Source organism: Lepidochelys olivacea (genome assembly GCF_965140295.1).
Source record: "Lepidochelys olivacea isolate rLepOli2 genome assembly, chromosome: 8".
Classification (NCBI taxonomy): Eukaryota; Metazoa; Chordata; order Testudines; family Cheloniidae; genus Lepidochelys; species Lepidochelys olivacea.
Window position 1 is genome coordinate 95,630,864 of NC_140418.1, and position 18,278 is coordinate 95,649,141.

An 18,278-nucleotide genomic window follows, 5' to 3' on the forward strand; every position below is an offset into this window, starting at 1 on the left:
GAGTTTTGGCCTAAGGCCCTAAACAGCTTGGGACCTGCTTGCTTAAGAGACTGCTTCTCCCCAGGCCATACCGCCACCGCTGTGATTGGCAGAGGATCTTGAATTAGCCACTCTTTGGAAGGACCTGCTGGCAGAGCATTTGTCATAGGGCCCATTTCCTTTGGGCTACGCTGCCTCCCAAGGCCTGAAATAGCCTGATTCTGCTGACTGTCTGGGCATGTTGCATAGCCCACGTGCTTGGATGGGCATCACTGGAAGGTGGCCTTTCTGTCTAGTGGAAAAGCGCCATGGGGCTTTTTAAAAGGGCTACGTATCACAAGACTGGTGCACAAATGCTGTGTAGTAGGGTGGGAGGAAGAAATGCTACCACTCTGGTGAACTTTTATTGTCTATCTCCTACAGTCTTGTGTCTTAATGTATGTCAAGGATGCCTACAGCCTTGGCTGGGAGCCCTTTGGTGTGGAGTTTGAATAAGCCTGAAATCTAATTACATATGACAACTGGGCTACTGGTGAATGTTGGGCGGAGTTAAAAGTTGCAGTGAGTGGGTGTAGTGCTGGGGACGTGCAAGGGGAGGAGGGCACTGCGTCCGCAGTGCCGGGGACGTGCGAGGGGAGGAGGGCACTGCGTCCGTGGTGCCGGGGACGTGCGAGGGGAGGAGGGCACCATGTTTGCGGTGCCAGGTTAGGGTTGCCAAGCATCTGCCAAGCTTCCTGCCTGCCCTGGCTCCGCGCAGCTCCAGGAAGTAGTGACATGTCCCTGCGGCCTCTAGGCAGAGGGGCAATCAGGGACTCTCCACTCACTGCCCCCGCCCCCTCCGTGCTGGCTCTGCAGCTGGGCCAATGGGAGCTGCGGGGGTGGCGCCTGAGGACAGAGGCACCACACAGAGCCCCCTGGCCCCTCCGCCTACGGGCCGGACATGGCAGTCACTTCCAGGAGCAGCGCGGAGCCATGGCAGGCAGACAGGGAGCTCGCCTTACCTGCTGCATCGCCGACCAGGAGCCACCTAAGGTAAACGCTGCTGACTGGGAGCCCACCCCCCCCCCCGCCGCACCCCAAACCTCTGCCCCAGGATGGAACCCCTCCTACACCCTAACTCCCTCCCAGAGTCCGCACCCCAGCCCACTGCCCCAGCCCTGAGCCCACATCCCCTCCCGCTCCCCAACCCCCTGCCCCAGCCCGGAACCCCCTCCTGCACCCCAAGCCCTCATCCTCAGCCCCACCCCAGAGCCCACACCCTACAGAACTACAGACTTTGTGAGAACCAGACTCTGCACGGGACGTTGAACAATACTCCAAAAGCTGTTCTCTGCATTGCCAGGAAGACATCGCCCAAACACTCAGCTGAGTTAGTTCCCAGCACAAGTAAAGGGCTCATGGATCTGGTCTTTGTGGACTTTTTATCTCTTGAATCAGAGCAACACCACCAATGTATTGATCATCACGGAACACTTCACTCACTAGGCACAAGTTTTCCTGACTAAGGACCAACATGGCAAAGGTACTCTGGGAACAGCATTTCCATTATTATGGCCTGCCTGCACGAATACCGTCTGGCCAAGGCAGAGACTTCAAGAGTAGTTTAATGAAGGAAATTGCTGCAGGTGGCAGGTGTTAAGAACTCCCACTCCGTGCCGTAGCTTCTGCAGGGTGACCGTCAGCAGGAGCTTGATCCTGCTCAAAAGCCCCATCGGAGTCAGCACATAAGTCATCTTGTGCATACTTACAACTTCACCGAGAATGAGTCTACCAGATTCTCACCCGACTACCTAATGCTTGGTAGGGAAGCTCGTCTGCCTGTGGATATGTGCTTTGGAGTATCTCCAGATGGCGCCAGTCAAGAAGTCTACATGCAATATGTAACACAGCTTAAAGAACAACTGAGTGCTGCCTACAAGTTACCAAGGAATGCTGCAGAGAAAGAGAACTCCAGTAATAAGTACAGGTACGACAGACAAATAATTGAATAGGATTTGCTACCTGAAGACCATGGACTCGTACAAAAATCTCAGTATCCCTGGGGAGCCCAGTTTCAGCAGCCATTGGAGGTCTGACCCGTACATCATAGGTCAAAAGCTACCAGACATTCCAGTGTACCACTTGAAGTGAGAAAGTGGACCAAGCAACATAAAAGTTTTGCACAGAAACCAGCTTCTGCCAATAGGACAGTTAGTTCGTTTTCTTGAAGCACCCATAGTGAAACCCCCTGTGATTCACCCAGTGACTAGAAATCAGGAACCCAAGTCATCTGAAGGAAGTAATCTTGCTCCTCTAGAGGAAGAGTGCAAGTCAGCCTCAGATGATGAGACACAGTGTGTTTATCCATCACCAATGCTTTTTGACACCCCTATATTTGACAGGCACCCTTCTTCTGCTGCAGAGAAAGCGGTCACCGTACCCGGTCCTGGAGCGCAGCTCCAACAGAAAGGCACGGTAGAAGAACGTAGAGCACAAGAAAGTGAGATTACAGATGCTAGCACAGTTCCTCAAGTCACACAACCACCTGACTTTACCCCTAAAGTCGTGAAGACTACAGCAAACACAGAAGAAGGATTTTCAGAGGAAGCAAGGCCTCAGAGACTGATAAAGCCTGTGTGCCATCTCACCTACGATTCCCCTGCAGTGCCTGGTGAGTTTCTGTTGAGTGTGGTGCAAAGGTTCATATCAGCTCTGGCTAATTTTGTCAGATGCTGTCTCGTGTGTTCCCTGTGAAGGTTCATACTATATAAAGTAGAAGATAAACGTTATGATGTGGTTAAGCAGGAATTATGTGTAACCAGATAGCACTGTTTAGATAAGTGACTTGCAGACCTTGCAGTTTTGGACATTGGACACTTTGGACTTTTGAACAGTTAGAGTCTAAGTCTTGATGGCGGCATCAAGATTAAGGATGTAACACCCCCCCCCCCCAAACACACACACACACACCCTCTTAGTGAGGGGGCTGTGCCCCAAGAGAAGAAACTCACCTTTTAGGCCTCCATGGGGTCCCCAACAAGAGTCCTACACTGTTGACATCCCAGGTAGCAGGAGGGGGATGCAACCCCCCAGTCACCTCCTCCCTCGACAGCACTTCCAGGCCCAGCAACTGGCCAGTCTGTAACCTCGGCCTACAGAAAAGCCTCAGGAGAAGACAATCTGCTCCTCCTTCCCCTAGCCTGCCTGCAAAAGGCCGAGACAGTCTAGTTCTCCTCCTGCCAGCATCTGCAGCCAGCCCACACCAGAGCTGGGATTTGGGCTCCAGAGACCTAACTACAACTGAACCCAGGGGTTCCAAGCTTTAAAAACTGTTCCAGGAGGGAGTGGGCAGTTAATCCCTCTCCAGCAATCCCCAGGGAGGACCTGCTTGCCTGCATGAGTCTCCTGCGTGCTCAGCCAGAAAAGGACCCTGAGTGAGTCCCCTGTGTTAGAGTTAGATAGGTAGGGTTTAATGTCTCACCATTAATGCACATTGCATGTGCAAAAGGGCTTTCAGCTACCTGAATCGTCAAGCCCTGCATTGCCAGTTCCCAGTGTAGTGAAGTGTGTTTCTAACACCATCTCCTTACAGGCCTGCAACATGTCTCTATGTGCAACACCCAGGTACCTGAGCCATGGGAACAGAGAGCGGGGAGACTCTACTGTTTAGGAGCACTGGGGAGATGTGTGATCACCTGACTTCGTATCAGTGTAGCCTTTAGTAATTAAACAGCATTATTAAATCTCTCTAAGCATTTTAATCATTTAATATTTGCATTGTCCAGGTCTCTTTAATCAAATCCTTACATAAAGTTTTTAGTTATTGTTTTAAAATTTGTTTGCGTGTGTGAGTTTGAATTATTTGTGAGGTCTTGCGTGGTAGCCATGGCCTTAGTGTGGTTAACCCCGTGTCTCACGGGAGGCACCGCCAAGCAGCGTGAATCTTCAGCACACCAAGCAGGGGCAGCGTCGGGGGCCTACCAGCAGCACCGGGAAACTAGCCCAGAAAACAGAAACTTGGGGACTGTCCAAAGCCTGTGAAGTCCCCATCTCCTGTCCGCACCTCATACAGATACGGGGATTACATTTGTAGCGGTGGGTTAGTTACTCAGAGGTTTGCAACCGTCAGTCTGGTGTAGTTCTTTGGTTTTTAAATCAAGAATAAGGTTCTCACAGAGGGATTAACTCGCACCATTGCATGCAGGGTGTAGGGTAGGTTCCTAGTTACACTGTTAAATATAACTGGCCAGTTCCTCAGCCAGTGAAAATCGACCCAGCTCCACCTGACATCAGTGGACTTACATGGGCCAACATCGGTGGGCTGTGGGCCCCATCCTGCCCTGAGGGGAAAACTCACATCTGATTAACTTCAGTGAGGTTTTCACAGAAGTATCTGAGGTCAAAATTGACACTGCTGTGTGCAGTGTGGTGAGATAAGGTTCCTGTGAATGTTTGCCGTTCCTGATTTCTGTGTGTTTCAAACTGTAACCTTAAGCTAAGCTGTTCAGGTTACTGTAGTGACTGGCTGCATTAGTCTCAATGCCGTCAGGCAGGGATCCCAGCCACGTGGCTTTATACTTGTTCTTTTCAAACCCGCAGGTGCCCTGTTCTCAGCCTGCACTGGCCACGTCCTAGCATTCTCCCAAAGTAACCTTAGTTGAGCACTTGTCTGGTGCTGGCTCAGGAAACTGAAGGCGTGACATTAACAGATCAGCTCCCAGAGGGAGGGAGAGACTCTTTCCTTAGAGAGAGCGAGGGAATGGAACTTGGCCCTTAAAATCCAGCCGTGCCTACATGACAGCTGAAGGAGGGAGGGGCTGACGCCTACGTAAAGGCAGTTCCATAAAGGCCTCCCTGTGGTACGGTCCCCAAAGGCAGTGCTGGGTGGTAGATGTGGAGCCCTCCAAGGCAGAGCTGTTAGAAAGAAGCTGTCCAAGAATCAGGCCAACGTATGTATCGGCTCCTGTCTTTGGAGCGTGTTTGAGATTTAGGCAGTGTCAGCCTTCGGCAAGTTTAATCATTACAAAAGTCCCCAGCCTCAGCCAGCCGGCTCTCCTACGCTCAGTTTTCTTTTGAAGGAAGCTGGAATTTCACAACTCAGCTGCCTAAGAGTGGGTGCACCCAGAGGACTGCCATGGTTTCCAGTCAGAGAAGGTGTCCTTCCATTGGAGTGACAGGAGCTACAGTGATTGGGGTCTGCGTTGTGGCAGTGATTTCTACCTGCATCGCTCCAGCTGTGTGTCTGACCATTAACAGGAATCCCCCCCAAGGTACAAAGCCAAACCGGTAAATGCTTCTTGACCTTAGATTCTGGCTGATTGGCTCCCAAGGGTGCATTTGGGGCAAGTGGCTAAATTATTTGCACAGGAAAAAGAAGCAGAAACAAACTGAATGGGAGCCTGCTGTGCTGAAAGGGGAGTGGGGGGGGGGGGGAGAAAGAGAAGACACTAAGGTGTGATAGATGTAATGATGATTGTGTGATAGCTTTGTGGATCAGGGAGAATATCTTACACCATTCATTGTGGAGGAACAGGCTTCATTTGTTAAAAATAAATGGGGTACCTGGAGTCTGTCTGCAGAAAGGATATGTAAGGAGAGCTTCCCCAGAAGTGACACTGCAATGATAATATAAATGCCATCCCAAGGTTGTGTAAACACTGACTTTATAGATGGGAGAGCTGTCCTTTCAAACTGCATTAAGCTAAACTTAATATACAATTTGTCAGCCTGGAGAGGGGATTTATATTTTGTTTGTGTGCCTGAGTTGTAACAGTCTGTTACTGACATAATGTTTAGAACTGGGAGACTATACAGAGCAAGGCGTTTTTTAATTAGATTTTTAACCACTGCCCTTGCAGGGATCAGTGTCTAAATTGTTATGCATAAGGAGATCAAAAATGCATGGTCAGCTGACCAGCCCCGTTCATGTTCATCTGTGCTAAGACGCTCACTGCGTTCGCACCTGCAGTAAGAACTAGGAGTCACAGGACGGTTCCTCACAATTTACAGTCACTCTTGGCACTAACTCCATTGTGACCCAGCCAAAAAGTCTGCTTAGGCAACAGGTGTAACCCTTTCCCCACCCCCGTTGTGCTGCCGCTTTCCACTGAAATCCGCAAAATGATAGGACATAGTCTGTAGTACTGTTTCTTCTGTGTGGCCATAAACATTTGGGAGCAGTCAGGCAGTTCTCCTATTACTTCCCTTCAGGTCCCACTCTTCAAAACCCAGCTATTGCTTGGGTTAGTTTCCCATTTGGTTCCCAAAATTAATTGCAATTAAATCGCACGATTAATTGCACTTTTTAAAACAAGAATAGAATACCATTTATTTAAATATTTTGGGATGTTTTCTACATTTTCAAATATGCTGATTTCAGTTACAACACAGAATGCAAAGTGTACACTGCTCACTTGATACTTATTTTTGATTAAAAATATTTGCACTGTAAAACAAGAAACAGTATTTTTCATTTCACCTAACACCACCACAGTAATACTCTTGGAACGCCGACAGAGGCCGGTCGGCGACGGGCAGGATTGAAGCGGGGAACCTCAGGAGCTAAATGCTTGAGTCTCTACCGCATGAGCTAAAAGCCAACTGCCTGTTAGCGAAGGCTGTAGAGCAGACTCATTTATATCTCTCTTTAAGTGCTTGCGGATGGGACAGGACACCACACTGAGGCGGTGTGTGGGTTACACAATCTCTTTATCATGAAAGTTGAACTTACAAATGCAGAATTATGTACAAAAAATAACTGCATTAAAAATTAAATAATGTAAAAGTCCACTCAGTTCTACTTCTTGTTCAGCCAATCACTCGAAAACAAGTTTGTTTACATTTGTAGGAGATAATGCTACCCGCTTCTTGTTCACAATATCACCTGAAAGTGAGAACAGGCATTTACATGGCACTGCTGTAGCGGGCATCGCAAGATATTTATGTGACAGCTGCACTAAAGAGTCATATGTCCCTTCATGCTTCAACCACCATTCCAGGGGACATGCATCCATGCTGATGGCGGGTTCTGCTCGATAACAAGCCAAAGCGGAGTGGAGCAACGTATGTTCATTTTCATCATCTGAGTCAGATGCCACCAGCAGAAGGTTGATTTTCTTTTTTGGTTGTTCGGGTTCTGTAGTTTCCACATCGGAGTGGTGTTCTTTTAAGACTTCTGAAAGCATGCTCCACACGTCATCCCTCTCAGATTTTGGAAGGCACTTCAGATTCTTAAACCTTGGGTCAAGTGCTGTAGCTATCCTTAGAACTCTCACATTGATACCTTCTTTGCGCTTTGTCAGATCTACTGTGAAAGTGTTTTTAAAATGAACAATATATGCTGGGTCATCATCCAAGACTGTCATAACATGAAATATATGGCAGAATGCGGGTAAAACAAAGAAGGAGACATACAATTCTCCCCCACAAGGAATTCAGTCACAAATTTAATTAACACTTTTTTTTTTTTTAAAAACAATCATCATCACCATGGAAGCATGTCCTCTGGAATGGTGGCTGAAGCTCAAAGGGACATAAGAATGTTTAGCATATCTGGAACGTAAATACCTTGCAATGCTGGCTACAAAAGTGCCATGCGAATGCCCGTTCTCACTTTCAGGTGAGATTATAAATAAGAAGTGGGCAGCATTATCTCCTGTAAATGTAAACAAACTTGTTTGTCTTAGCAATTGGCTGAACAAGAAGTAAGACTAAGTGGACTTGCAGGCTCTAAAGTTTTACATTGTTTTGATTTTGAGTGCAGTTATGTAACAAAAAAAATCTACATTTGTAAATTGCACTTTCATGATAAAGAGATTGCATTATGGTACTTGTATGAGGTGAATTGAAAAACACTATTTCTTTTATTTTCACAGTGCAAATATTTGTAATAAAAATAATACAAAGTGAGCACTGTACACTTTGTATTGTGTTGCAATTGAAATCAATATAATTGAAAATGTAGAAAAACATCCAAAAATAAATGTCAATTGGTATTCTATTGTTTAAAAGTGGGATTAATCACAATTTTTTTTAATTGCGATTGATTTTTTTTTAATCACGTCCGTTAACTGCAATTAATCAACAGCCCTAAAAATTACTTATTTCGAATCTTCCTTGGTATTTCAGACTCTGCACCCAAACCAGCCTTTGAGACAGACGGAGACCTGTTAGAATACCTGCTAAATCTGGGGAGCATTGACAGGAAGGATGGATTGCTGGTCACCTGGTACCATTCTGCAAACAAAAAGAGCGAGCTGGCGGATGCCTTGAAGAGTAAAATATATTTTTTCCATCTGTAATAACCTGTGTAGCTAGGAAAGCTAAGATAGCAAGGGGAGCAGGGTCTCACACTTCAGGGTGTAATCAGATCATCTGCAGGATGCAGAAAGGAATTTTTCCCCCCCTTTCTCACTGGGTACAGCACTGAACAATTGACTACATATTTAGTGGGGAGTTTTCCTTCCTTTGAAGCATGGCCAAAAGCAGGATGCCAGACTACGTGATTCAGTGGTCTCGCCCAGTCTGGCAAATCCTAGGTCCCTGTCCTTTTTGTTTCTAATTACATGATATTAGAAAGCCATAGGGTCAAATCCTGGTTCCACTGATGTCAATAGCAAAACTCCTGGTTGACTTCAGTGGGGCCAGGATTTCACTCAGGAGAGTTAGTTGCCAGCACGCAACGTAGGGAGCTCCGGCAAACACTGAGAATATTCAATGTTGGAATGATTTGATCAAAATAGTGGCAACTGAGCATTTGTTGAGTGATTCATTTATCAATTTATCTGATTGGGGCAAAAAAGATATTTCCTACTCAGAAGACAATGCTGAGGGGCTTATCCCACATTTAAGATAAAACTAAATGGATTGAAACTGGGCTTTGTAATAGTAAAAAGTAGAATACTTAAGGAAGAGAAGAGGGCTGCTCAAGTTTAGTGTTCAGATGAGAACATCATTCCACACACTGAGTCAAGCAGCAGAAATCCCGGATATGCTGAAAGGAGGGCTGACCTGAAGTGATCAGCCGGGCTTGCTTATAGCTTCATGAGATAAAGCTAGTCTGTAAAAGTTGAATGTTTCGTGCCACATGCACCTGAAGCAGTTTTATCTTGTGGTGATAACGTACAAGAGGAAAGTACAGAAAGCTCCGTCGTGATGCAAGACAGTACCAAAAAAATCAGCTTTTTCCAACCTTGAGAGATAAATCACAGATTAGGGGTTTATCCGCTAACTCAGGTTCATCACAGAGCATCTGGAACCATTCCAGAAAGAAAAACTGAAACTTTCCAGTCTGGTATCACTCACCTGAAATGGCCAGGGACTACTTACAGCTGGAAGAGAGGGGGGATTTGTGGCCTGATCTGAAGCCCAGTTAAATTAATGGAAAGACTCCCATTGACTTTAAGGGGCATTGGATCAGGCCTTTTGTTATCATCTCTCTAATCATTTAATGGACCATAGGGGCTCCTCCTTTCCCTGGCCATATTTATGATCAGAGCAGAAACTATTATCCTGGAACTGGTGAAGCTGCTGGCTGCCTTATAGGTGACCATCCCACTTAAAGAAAGACATTGCGGCTCCTTGGTCTAGCAGAGGCAGGAAACATCACATATGTATCTGTGAGAGACACAGGGCTTGAGCCTCCAAGAGCTGAGCATTGTGGCCCCTATCTAGCAAAGCACTTAAGCACATGCTTAACTTTAAGCACCTGAGTAATTCATCAACTTCATTATGACTATGCACACGCTTAAATGCTTTGCTGGGTAGTGAACAGAGTGTGCAGCACCTTGCAGGATTGAGCCCATAGGGAGCTGCCTTCATATGTTGTGAAGACACTGACAAGTGTGGAGGGTGTAATTTACATACACAGACTCCAGTCAAGGATTCATACTGTGAATTCATTGCGCACACAGGTGATGTTATGATCCTGGAAGCAGATGTCAACATAGAAGGACATAACACTCCTAATGAGACCGACAAGCCCATCATGGCCCATCCCCCCGCTACTTACAGTGACAACACTCTTCAGGAATGGCTGGATGTCGTCCTTAACTCATCTAGCAAAGGTAATCTAAAGTGCTATGCCTTTAAACAAGCTGATGTAACCCTTTGCCCTGAGTGGTCTATGAACATACGGAATTCAGAAGCATGCTCTTCACACCCCATTTGGCAGGGAACGATGGGGCAGTGCTGGGGACTAGCAATAGGCAATGTTAAAGATATCATCATCAATTATTTGTACAACCATAGTGCCAAGGAGCCCTAGTCCTGGACCAGGACCCTGTGGTGCTGTAGAAACAGGCCTCCTATTTACATTTGTGCATAATTGGCCAGCTGCTATTATCAAATACAAATGGAATTTCTCAATGGATTCTTTCTCGGACAGGTATCAAGCTGGATTTCAAAAGCATCAAGGCAGTTGGCCCATCTCTGAATATTTTACTAAAGAAATCCTCAGAAGTGAAGCTCAATAGACCTCTGTGGTTGAACGCAGATATTCTAATGGGTCCCAATGTCCCCATAAACATTGCAATTAACGCAAGTTTGTGAGTAAAATGCATTTTTCTTAAATCACTTTCATGGCTTATTTTGCACTTTTCAGTTACTTATATCCCAGGATGTACTGACCACTTCCATAGCTTTGGAACAAAATACGCTGTTATACACTAGCAACAGTCCTCTACTGCAGTAAGAAATCTGTGACCCCAAGAAGCGCCAAGAATGAAGTTTGGTTAAAGAGCTGACAAAGATGGGCAAAAAAAAGTTTATATAGGAAAGAAGAAGACGACAACCAACCATTTAAGATCCCAGGTCACTGAGTGCCTAATCCAGTGGCTATTCACGTGCGTGGGGGACTTTCAATAGGCTTTGGATCAAGCCCCCGGAGAACATATTTAGATTCCAGAAATCACTCCCTCCTCCAGTTGCCTGCTGGAGTCTTGAGTTTAATAATCCTTGGTTACCCTGTAACAGCTGGTAACACTGTTAGCCAGGGCTATGCAAAAATTTTCCATTGAAACTGTTTGACAGAAAATTGTGTTTTTAAACTAAAACAGCTTCCCATGGAGAATTTTGACTTTTCATCAAAAAATCTAAACCCTTGAAAATTTATAAATTCTGATCTGGGGACACCACCACGGTGACTCATGAGAGTTGTATCTTGGAGGTCTCCTGCTCCCATTCTCCTCTATGGTAAATAAAAGGAGAAACTGATTTTTGAACTCTGTTGGTTTAAAGTGATCTGCTCAAATTTCTCAGGGCACATACTGTTATTAATAGGAGCTCTCAGACTGTATTTAAAAAATTAAAAGCTACATCTTTAAGCCCACAAAAAAGCCAGGAGTTACAGAGTTAACACTGAAAATCTGGGGTTTCCATCCCAAATTTATCTCGGACTATTTTGGAACACACACACACCACCGGAAAGGGAGTTAAAGTAGGAGCAACAGAATGGACTTTTAAACTCCGCTCTGAACTTTTTCCTCTCGTAAGGAAAAAAAATCCTGTACAGCTTAATAGGAATCAAACCAATGGGGTTCTACAGAAATTACTCTAAAAACCTACAGAGTTTCTATTTTCTATACAATTGTTAAATCAACCTCTGGCATTTTAACCCAGGATTTCAAAACGCCACAGTCTTTAAAAAAAAAAAAAAAAATTAGCTGGAATGGATAGCCCAGCCCAAAGTCCAAACTTTCTGAGGTTCACCAACACCTAGACTCTATATTTTTGTACAGTTTTTCCAAATTACTACATCTTTTACTGCATTGCTCAAAATACATGGCAATCCGAGCATGGACTGGGGTAAAGTTCCTCTTTTTATTCAGGATTCTGTCACCAGACAGGTATTTTCACTCAGCACCATTTGCAGTCTTATGTGAATCAATAGAGAGGCCAGTTCTCCTTCATATGAGGAGCAAGCCAAGGGTCTAATGGGTTAGCGTTGAGCTACAATAAAACCTACCTGTCCACAGCAAATTTCCCAGTCAATATGCATCACTGTGATGAGTTTCTACTGTGGTCTGCCCAGACTCTCACCTGTTTCCCAAGGGGGGGGGGCGGGTTCTTGCCGTTGGAAGGGTTCCGAGAGTTGCCCATAAAAATCAGTGTGTGTAGTACAGTAGATATAAAAGGAGTGCCATCTGGTGTGTTGTTCACAAGTTTGTAGGTTTAATAAAGTTGTTGTTTACTGGCTTCTTGCTCGCAGGTCTTAACAGTAACTGTTGCTCTGTACGTGGTTCCTTTAGATTCCTCTCACTCGTCCAGGAGAAGTACCCAAACTGCACACTCTCTCTAGGGTGGACGACCCTCTATTCATTTCTGTTCCCCAACAAAACCTACACTCAGAAAATGATTCAAGAGATGCACAGCATTGCGGGGACGCTGCCCCAAAGGGTCACCTTCCCTGCCAGGGCCGTCCTGTTGAGATTGGCTTGGCCCCATTTCAGCTGGCTGCTGGCTCAGTCGGATAGGTAAGGAGTTAACCACACAAGTTCATCTTTAGTCCTTTGAGCAGGATTAACTAAACCACTTAAACCAGTGGTTCTCAACTTTTCCAGATGACTGGACCCCTTTCAGGAGTCTGATTTGTCTTGAGTACCCCCAGTATCACCTCACTCAATAACTACTTGCCAACAAAGTCAGAAATAAAATTCAAGAGTGTGTCACAGCCCACGATTACTGACTTTCTCATTTTGACCATAGAATTATAAAATAAATCCATTGGAATATAAGTATTGTACTTCCATTTCCCTGTGATGCTTGAGCCTGTTTTTCCACTGGTGAGCCGGGTCTGAAGCCCAAGCCCTGCCGTCCAGGGCTGGAGCATGTAACTAAGTTTCGTGGGGGGACCCTATGGCATGGGTCCCCGGCCAATTGCCTTGCTTGCCACCTCCTAATGCCAGCCCTGCATCTGTGACCCCCCTAAACCCATCCCATGACCACCCTTGGGGTGGCAAGCCCCAGGTTGAGAAACACTGATCTAGATGAGTTGAGTATGCCCTAGAAGACCTCTGAGTACCCCCAAGGGTCCACATACCCCTAGTTGAGAACCACTGACTTAAAGAACAGTACCAGCCACCAGCACCTTGCCTACACTGCAGCTCCAAGTGGTCGGGCCGCTAAGTACAAATTATTCCCATGTCACAGAAACCTTTCTATAGTCAGACACTTGCAAATAAACAACCCTTCTACAGTGTCTCTCATTAAAAGAGAGCTGCTCAGGGTGCTGGACAGTGTCATCTTTCCAGATCCCTAATCCTACAGAGCATCACTTATTTTCAGAACTAAAAACTTCCATTTGAAAGGGACCAAACTAGCAATGGCTAATTAGACAACTGTACCTCCAACTATTGAAAAGCCAGCCAGAGAACCTGCGAGAATCCCAGGCCAGCTCAATGCTCTCTCTTCTCCACAGGTATAGCCTGACTCTGTGGCAGGGGAAGATGGATCCAATCACAGTGGAAGATCTCCTGTTCATCCGGGATAATAGCCGTCCTGAACAAATCTATTATGACATTTACAATCCTGTTCTGTCTCAGTTCAAGGAAGCAGCATGTATGTTTGTATTACAGTAGCACCCAGAGGCACCAAATGAGATTGGGACCCCACTGTGCTAGGTGCTGTACATACACATAGGAGGAGACAGTCCCCGCTCCAAAAAAGCTTATCTAAATAGACAAGACAAAGGGTGTGAGAAGAAACTGAGGCTCAGAGAGGTGAAGTGACTTGTGTAAGGTGACAGCAGCTCAGTGGCAGAGCTGGGAATAGAAGCCAGGGCTACTGACTCCCCTTCCATTGTCCTGTCCCCAAGGCCACACTGCCTCCTAAAGCTACACTAATTTCAAAGGGGCTCAGACCCACGGTGGTGAGACCGTCCAAGTGCGCCTTCGCTAGCAGCTAACTTGAGCCCACTTGAAAAAACAATTATGAAAGGCAGAAAAAATGTCCTGGCTATATTTTGATGTGCACTTATGCAGTGAGGGTGCTATATACTGTAAATAGGCACTTGCTCTGGGACCTGTAACAAAGTTTCTTTGTTTTAAAGAAAGGGGTTGTGCTCTTTTTTCCCCTTTTTTGATACACAGGAGGCCTGAAAGATTGTTTAAAGGTTTCTTCTGCTAGTTGTTTTACCTCGAAGATATCGTAAGTCTGGTTTCCAGTTAGTGTTGCTGGAAGACTTGTTGGGGCCATAAAGGATAGCTGACTGATGGCACACACTGACTGAAAAGGCACAGGTGTTGAATCTAGAACAAAGACATCCTTTCTCCCGAGCATCCATTACCCATTAGAGTTAAGTAGGTGTTAACCAAAACAAATTCCCAGAGTTTTAAACAGTCTGGGCTAAAAAAAAAAATGTATTCCTCCTTCAATAGCTCCTAAGCTAGTCTTTTGTGATGTCATGATTTCATTAGATCTCTGGGTACTTCCAAGGTAGAGAAGACCTACATTTCTAAAGTCATAAAATTAAAATAGAAGAATTAAAAAGTAAATTCAAGGTTTCCATTATACATCGAAGAAACAAACAAGGAATCATTAGAGAGACAATAATCCATTTTCTCCCCTGCCTTTTGCAGGTTACTCATCCTGTACAGTCAGGAAGTATTGGTCCCAAGCTCTGCTCTCAGGTCCCTCTGCACAACACATGGGATTGGCAGAATTTGAGGCTGACCCTTTCAGTTTGGGAGCAATGAGTCTCTCTACCTTCCCCTACCGCCTCCCGAACTAGTAGGCACCCTTTTCTCAGAAGTGTACTTGCTTCCCCTCTGGTACAAGAAGGATAAACAGCTGTACTCCACTTAGTCAAGATGGGGTTTTATTGGCTCTATTCCAGAGACCCAACTTAGCTTAATGATCATGTGTACTACTTAAGACTATTAGCTAAATTGCTGCTTATTGGGAACACATTCAAGCTAGGTCAAGGGACTAAGCAGTGTTTAAGTATATGTGAAATTCTAGGCTGTGATCTAGTTTGAGCAGGGTCAGATGACAAAGTGGTAAATATGGTCTACACGACAGTCTCAACTGTTAACCATAGTTGGTACAGCTGTCATGATGGCAAGTTATGGCTCCTACATTGTATCCTACTGTAGCCCTAGCCCTAAAGACAAAAGCGCACACGGTACTCTGAAAGGGAATGATTTTACTCAGCATTTTCCCCCTCCTCTCAACCCAACAGTGAATTCAACAAGAAAGAGATTCTATTATCCTGGAGGCAATTTGCTAGATTACTTTCACCCAGCAGACTCCGATGAACTATGGATAGAGTGGTATGGGATGGATCACTATGAGAACAGGCTGGAAACACTGTCAATTCTTAAAGGTGAGTAACACATCTTTCCCCATGTACCGATCTAACAGAACTGGAGGGGTTTTCATAAGTTGTCACAGACTTGGCAGTTCCTAAGAGTTGCAGCTCAGGCTTTAGTTCTCAGACTAGGGTCAGTAAGTCCCAGTGAACTTTCTGGTGGCCTATAAACCCAATTTACAGACAGCAGTGAGGCAGGTTAGGTAATTGAGAGCTTAGGAATGGATGACAGGAGTAGTCTATGCATCTCCTAGAACAAAGCCTGCAGAACGTGTTGCAAAAAACACCACAATAATGAGAACAGTGAAAGGAGACAGGGTGAAACAAGGGGATATAAATGGGATTAAACTGAGCAAAAGCACATTTAAACTGACTATCAGGAGAAAAGTACCAACACTAAGATCTATGAATAGGGCCCTACCAAATTCATGGTCCATTTTCGTCAATTTCACAGTCATATGATTTTTTAAATTATAAATTTCATGATTTCAGACTTGTAAATGTGAAATTTTACCGTGTTGTAATTGTAGGGATCCTGACCCAAAAAGGAGTTGGGGGGGGTGTCACAAGGTTATTGTAGGGGGGGGTTCAGTACTGCTAACCTTACTGCTCCTGGCAGGGCGCTGCCTTCAGAGCTGGGCACCCGGCCAGCAGCCGCCGCTCTCTGGCCACCCAGATCTGAAGGCAACGCACAAATAAGGGTGGCAATATTGTGACTCCCCTGCAACTCCCTTTTGGGTCAGGACCTCCAATTTGAGAAACACTGGTCTCCCCATGAAATCTGTATAGTATAAGGTAAAAGCACACAAGACCAGATTTCATGGGGGGAAACCAGATTTCACGGGTCCTGACGTGTTTTTCATGTCAGTGAATTTGGTAGGGCCCTATCTATGAAATAGTCTATGAAAGCAGTAGGAGAAGACCCATTGCTGGAGTAATATAAAACCAGGCTGTTTCAGGCAATGAAGAATCTATATGAGGAACAATCCTGGGTTAGGTTAGAAGCAGGATTAAGATTCCCGAATGCTACTGGTCGAAAGGCCAAAAGGTGGAAGGTTACCTCTTACCCTACTGTGGATCTCACTATACTACCAGATATGAATCAATTATTTTCCCCATCCCCAATTAACTATCTGGAGAGATACACTAGGAACTGGTGGATGATGCACAGAACAGTGAAAGTGCTTGTTGTCTGCAGTTAAGAATACACTTTGAATCAATTATACAGACAATCAGTATCTATCATTGTTGTACATTAAATATCATATAGTCCAATGAAAATTAGCGGTTGAATGGTTTCTACCCAAACACATATAATGGAGCCGTGTAGCTCCTTTCCTCCCTTTAAATCTTAGTGCTAATTACACATAACAAATACATCGCTACGTTAAAGGGATCACTGAGGCTCAGGCTGTTATGTACTATCTCCCTTTCCTTTGTTCTCCAGAAAAGAGGGGCATGATTGCCTTGGACATTGCCTTACAGAACAGCACCAGTGGAAATCTCATTCCCGTTGCACTGTATCCATCAGCAGGCCTCCCCCTGGAACAGTGTCTAGTTACAGTATACAGACATCTCAATCCTTGGGGGATATTCCTGAACGTAACAGAACCTGGAGCACTTCGCCCTACTCTTGAGCTCCTTAGTAAGCTATATGCCCAGAATCTCTTATGGAACCCCATCTGGATAAGCATGGCTCTCTCCTTTGGAAGCTTTGAGACACCAGGATACATGCAAGGTGAAGAATTCTTAACAGCCATCAACATCATTTTCCCATATGTTACCATAGCCCCTGGCTGGCCCAGGGAAGTGCTAACTGCTGGTTACACTGGCCCATTGGTAGAAGATATGCTCACACTCTGTAAGGATCTCTGGCAACAAGTGTCATTTCAGCTGGAGGCTATGGCACTGAGTAGATCATGGCTGGCAACTACAAAGCTGTTGGAGATTTCCCCCAGCTACACCATCACTGTGCAACACAGTTACACAGAGGGTAGCTACTGTGGTGGCTTCCCAGGACTCCGGTCTATCCGAACACATACACAGAAGGGGGTCTATTATAACATACCAAGACAATGCAGAAATGCTTTGATGGTGGATGTCGGGGAGGGATAGCTCAGTGGTTTGAACGTTGGCCTGCTAAACCCAGGGTTGTGAGGGGGCCATTTAGGGATCTGGGGCAAAAATTGGGGATTGGTCCTGCTTTGAGCAGGGGGTTGGACTAGATGACCTCCTGAGGTCCCTTCCAACCCCGATATTCTGTGATCACTGTTTTCAAACCAACTTCTTACTCTGGCAATCACAGTAGTGGCAGGTCTGTCACTGACTCCTGCACTTGGGGGACTGGGCATTAGAACTATTCTCTAAGTAGAGTTTAATTTATTTGGTTGTCCTTTTTGCTTTGAACAAACAGATCCCCTTTTGGTTTGTAGTGTCAGCCTGTTCAGTAGTTCACACACTGGCGGGGCGGGGCGGGGCGGGGCGGAAGGGACGGGCTTCTCTCTTTAAGGAAGGATGGTTTGTGGTTAAGGCAGTGCACTTGGACTCAAATCCTGGCTCTACCACCACACACACTGTCATCCCGAGCAAATCCGATGGGGCTAGATTATCAAAAGAAGCTCAAAACCCCACCGCTCCCAGTGGGATACTTCTGACTAGGTTTTTGAGATTAAGCACCCAACGTACCGAGCCCTTTTGAAAAAAAAAAATCAGTCCTTAATCTCGGTGTCTCCGTTTTCCCCATCTGTAAAATGGAGATGGGATTTCCTCTCTCCTATCTTTTGTCCGTTTGAGCAGATTGTAAACTCTTGGGGGCAAGGACTGTCTTTCTGCAGGTAGGTGTAATCTCTAGGAGCTGCTGTCAGACAAATAATTGTTTTAAATAAATGTAATTTCATCTGCTTGAGCTGGAGGCCTGTTTTCTGGACACAGTTTGGTTGTGGGGTTTTTATCTACGGCTAGTTATTGCTAAGGTGGAACTCTCCACATAGCCCAGTTTCTCCCCCTTTCGCCTTGG

At 45.5% G+C, this 18,278-nt stretch overlaps 1 protein-coding gene across 1 annotated transcript; it reads left to right on the top strand.

The window, feature by feature from the left end:
- The first annotated feature begins 2,148 nt into the window (after window positions 1-2,148).
- On the top strand, window positions 2,149-18,167 carry FAM151A (family with sequence similarity 151 member A). Its single transcript, XM_084636598.1, is given in 10 exon segments — window positions 2,149-2,629; window positions 5,037-5,228; window positions 8,086-8,232; window positions 9,870-10,022; window positions 10,343-10,502; window positions 12,204-12,428; window positions 13,373-13,512; window positions 15,134-15,277; window positions 16,710-17,323; window positions 17,326-18,167. Coding segments are annotated over 10 exon segments (2,235 nt in total). The 5' UTR covers window positions 2,149-2,331; the 3' UTR covers window positions 17,488-18,167.
- Window positions 18,168-18,278: the final 111 nt, after the last annotated feature.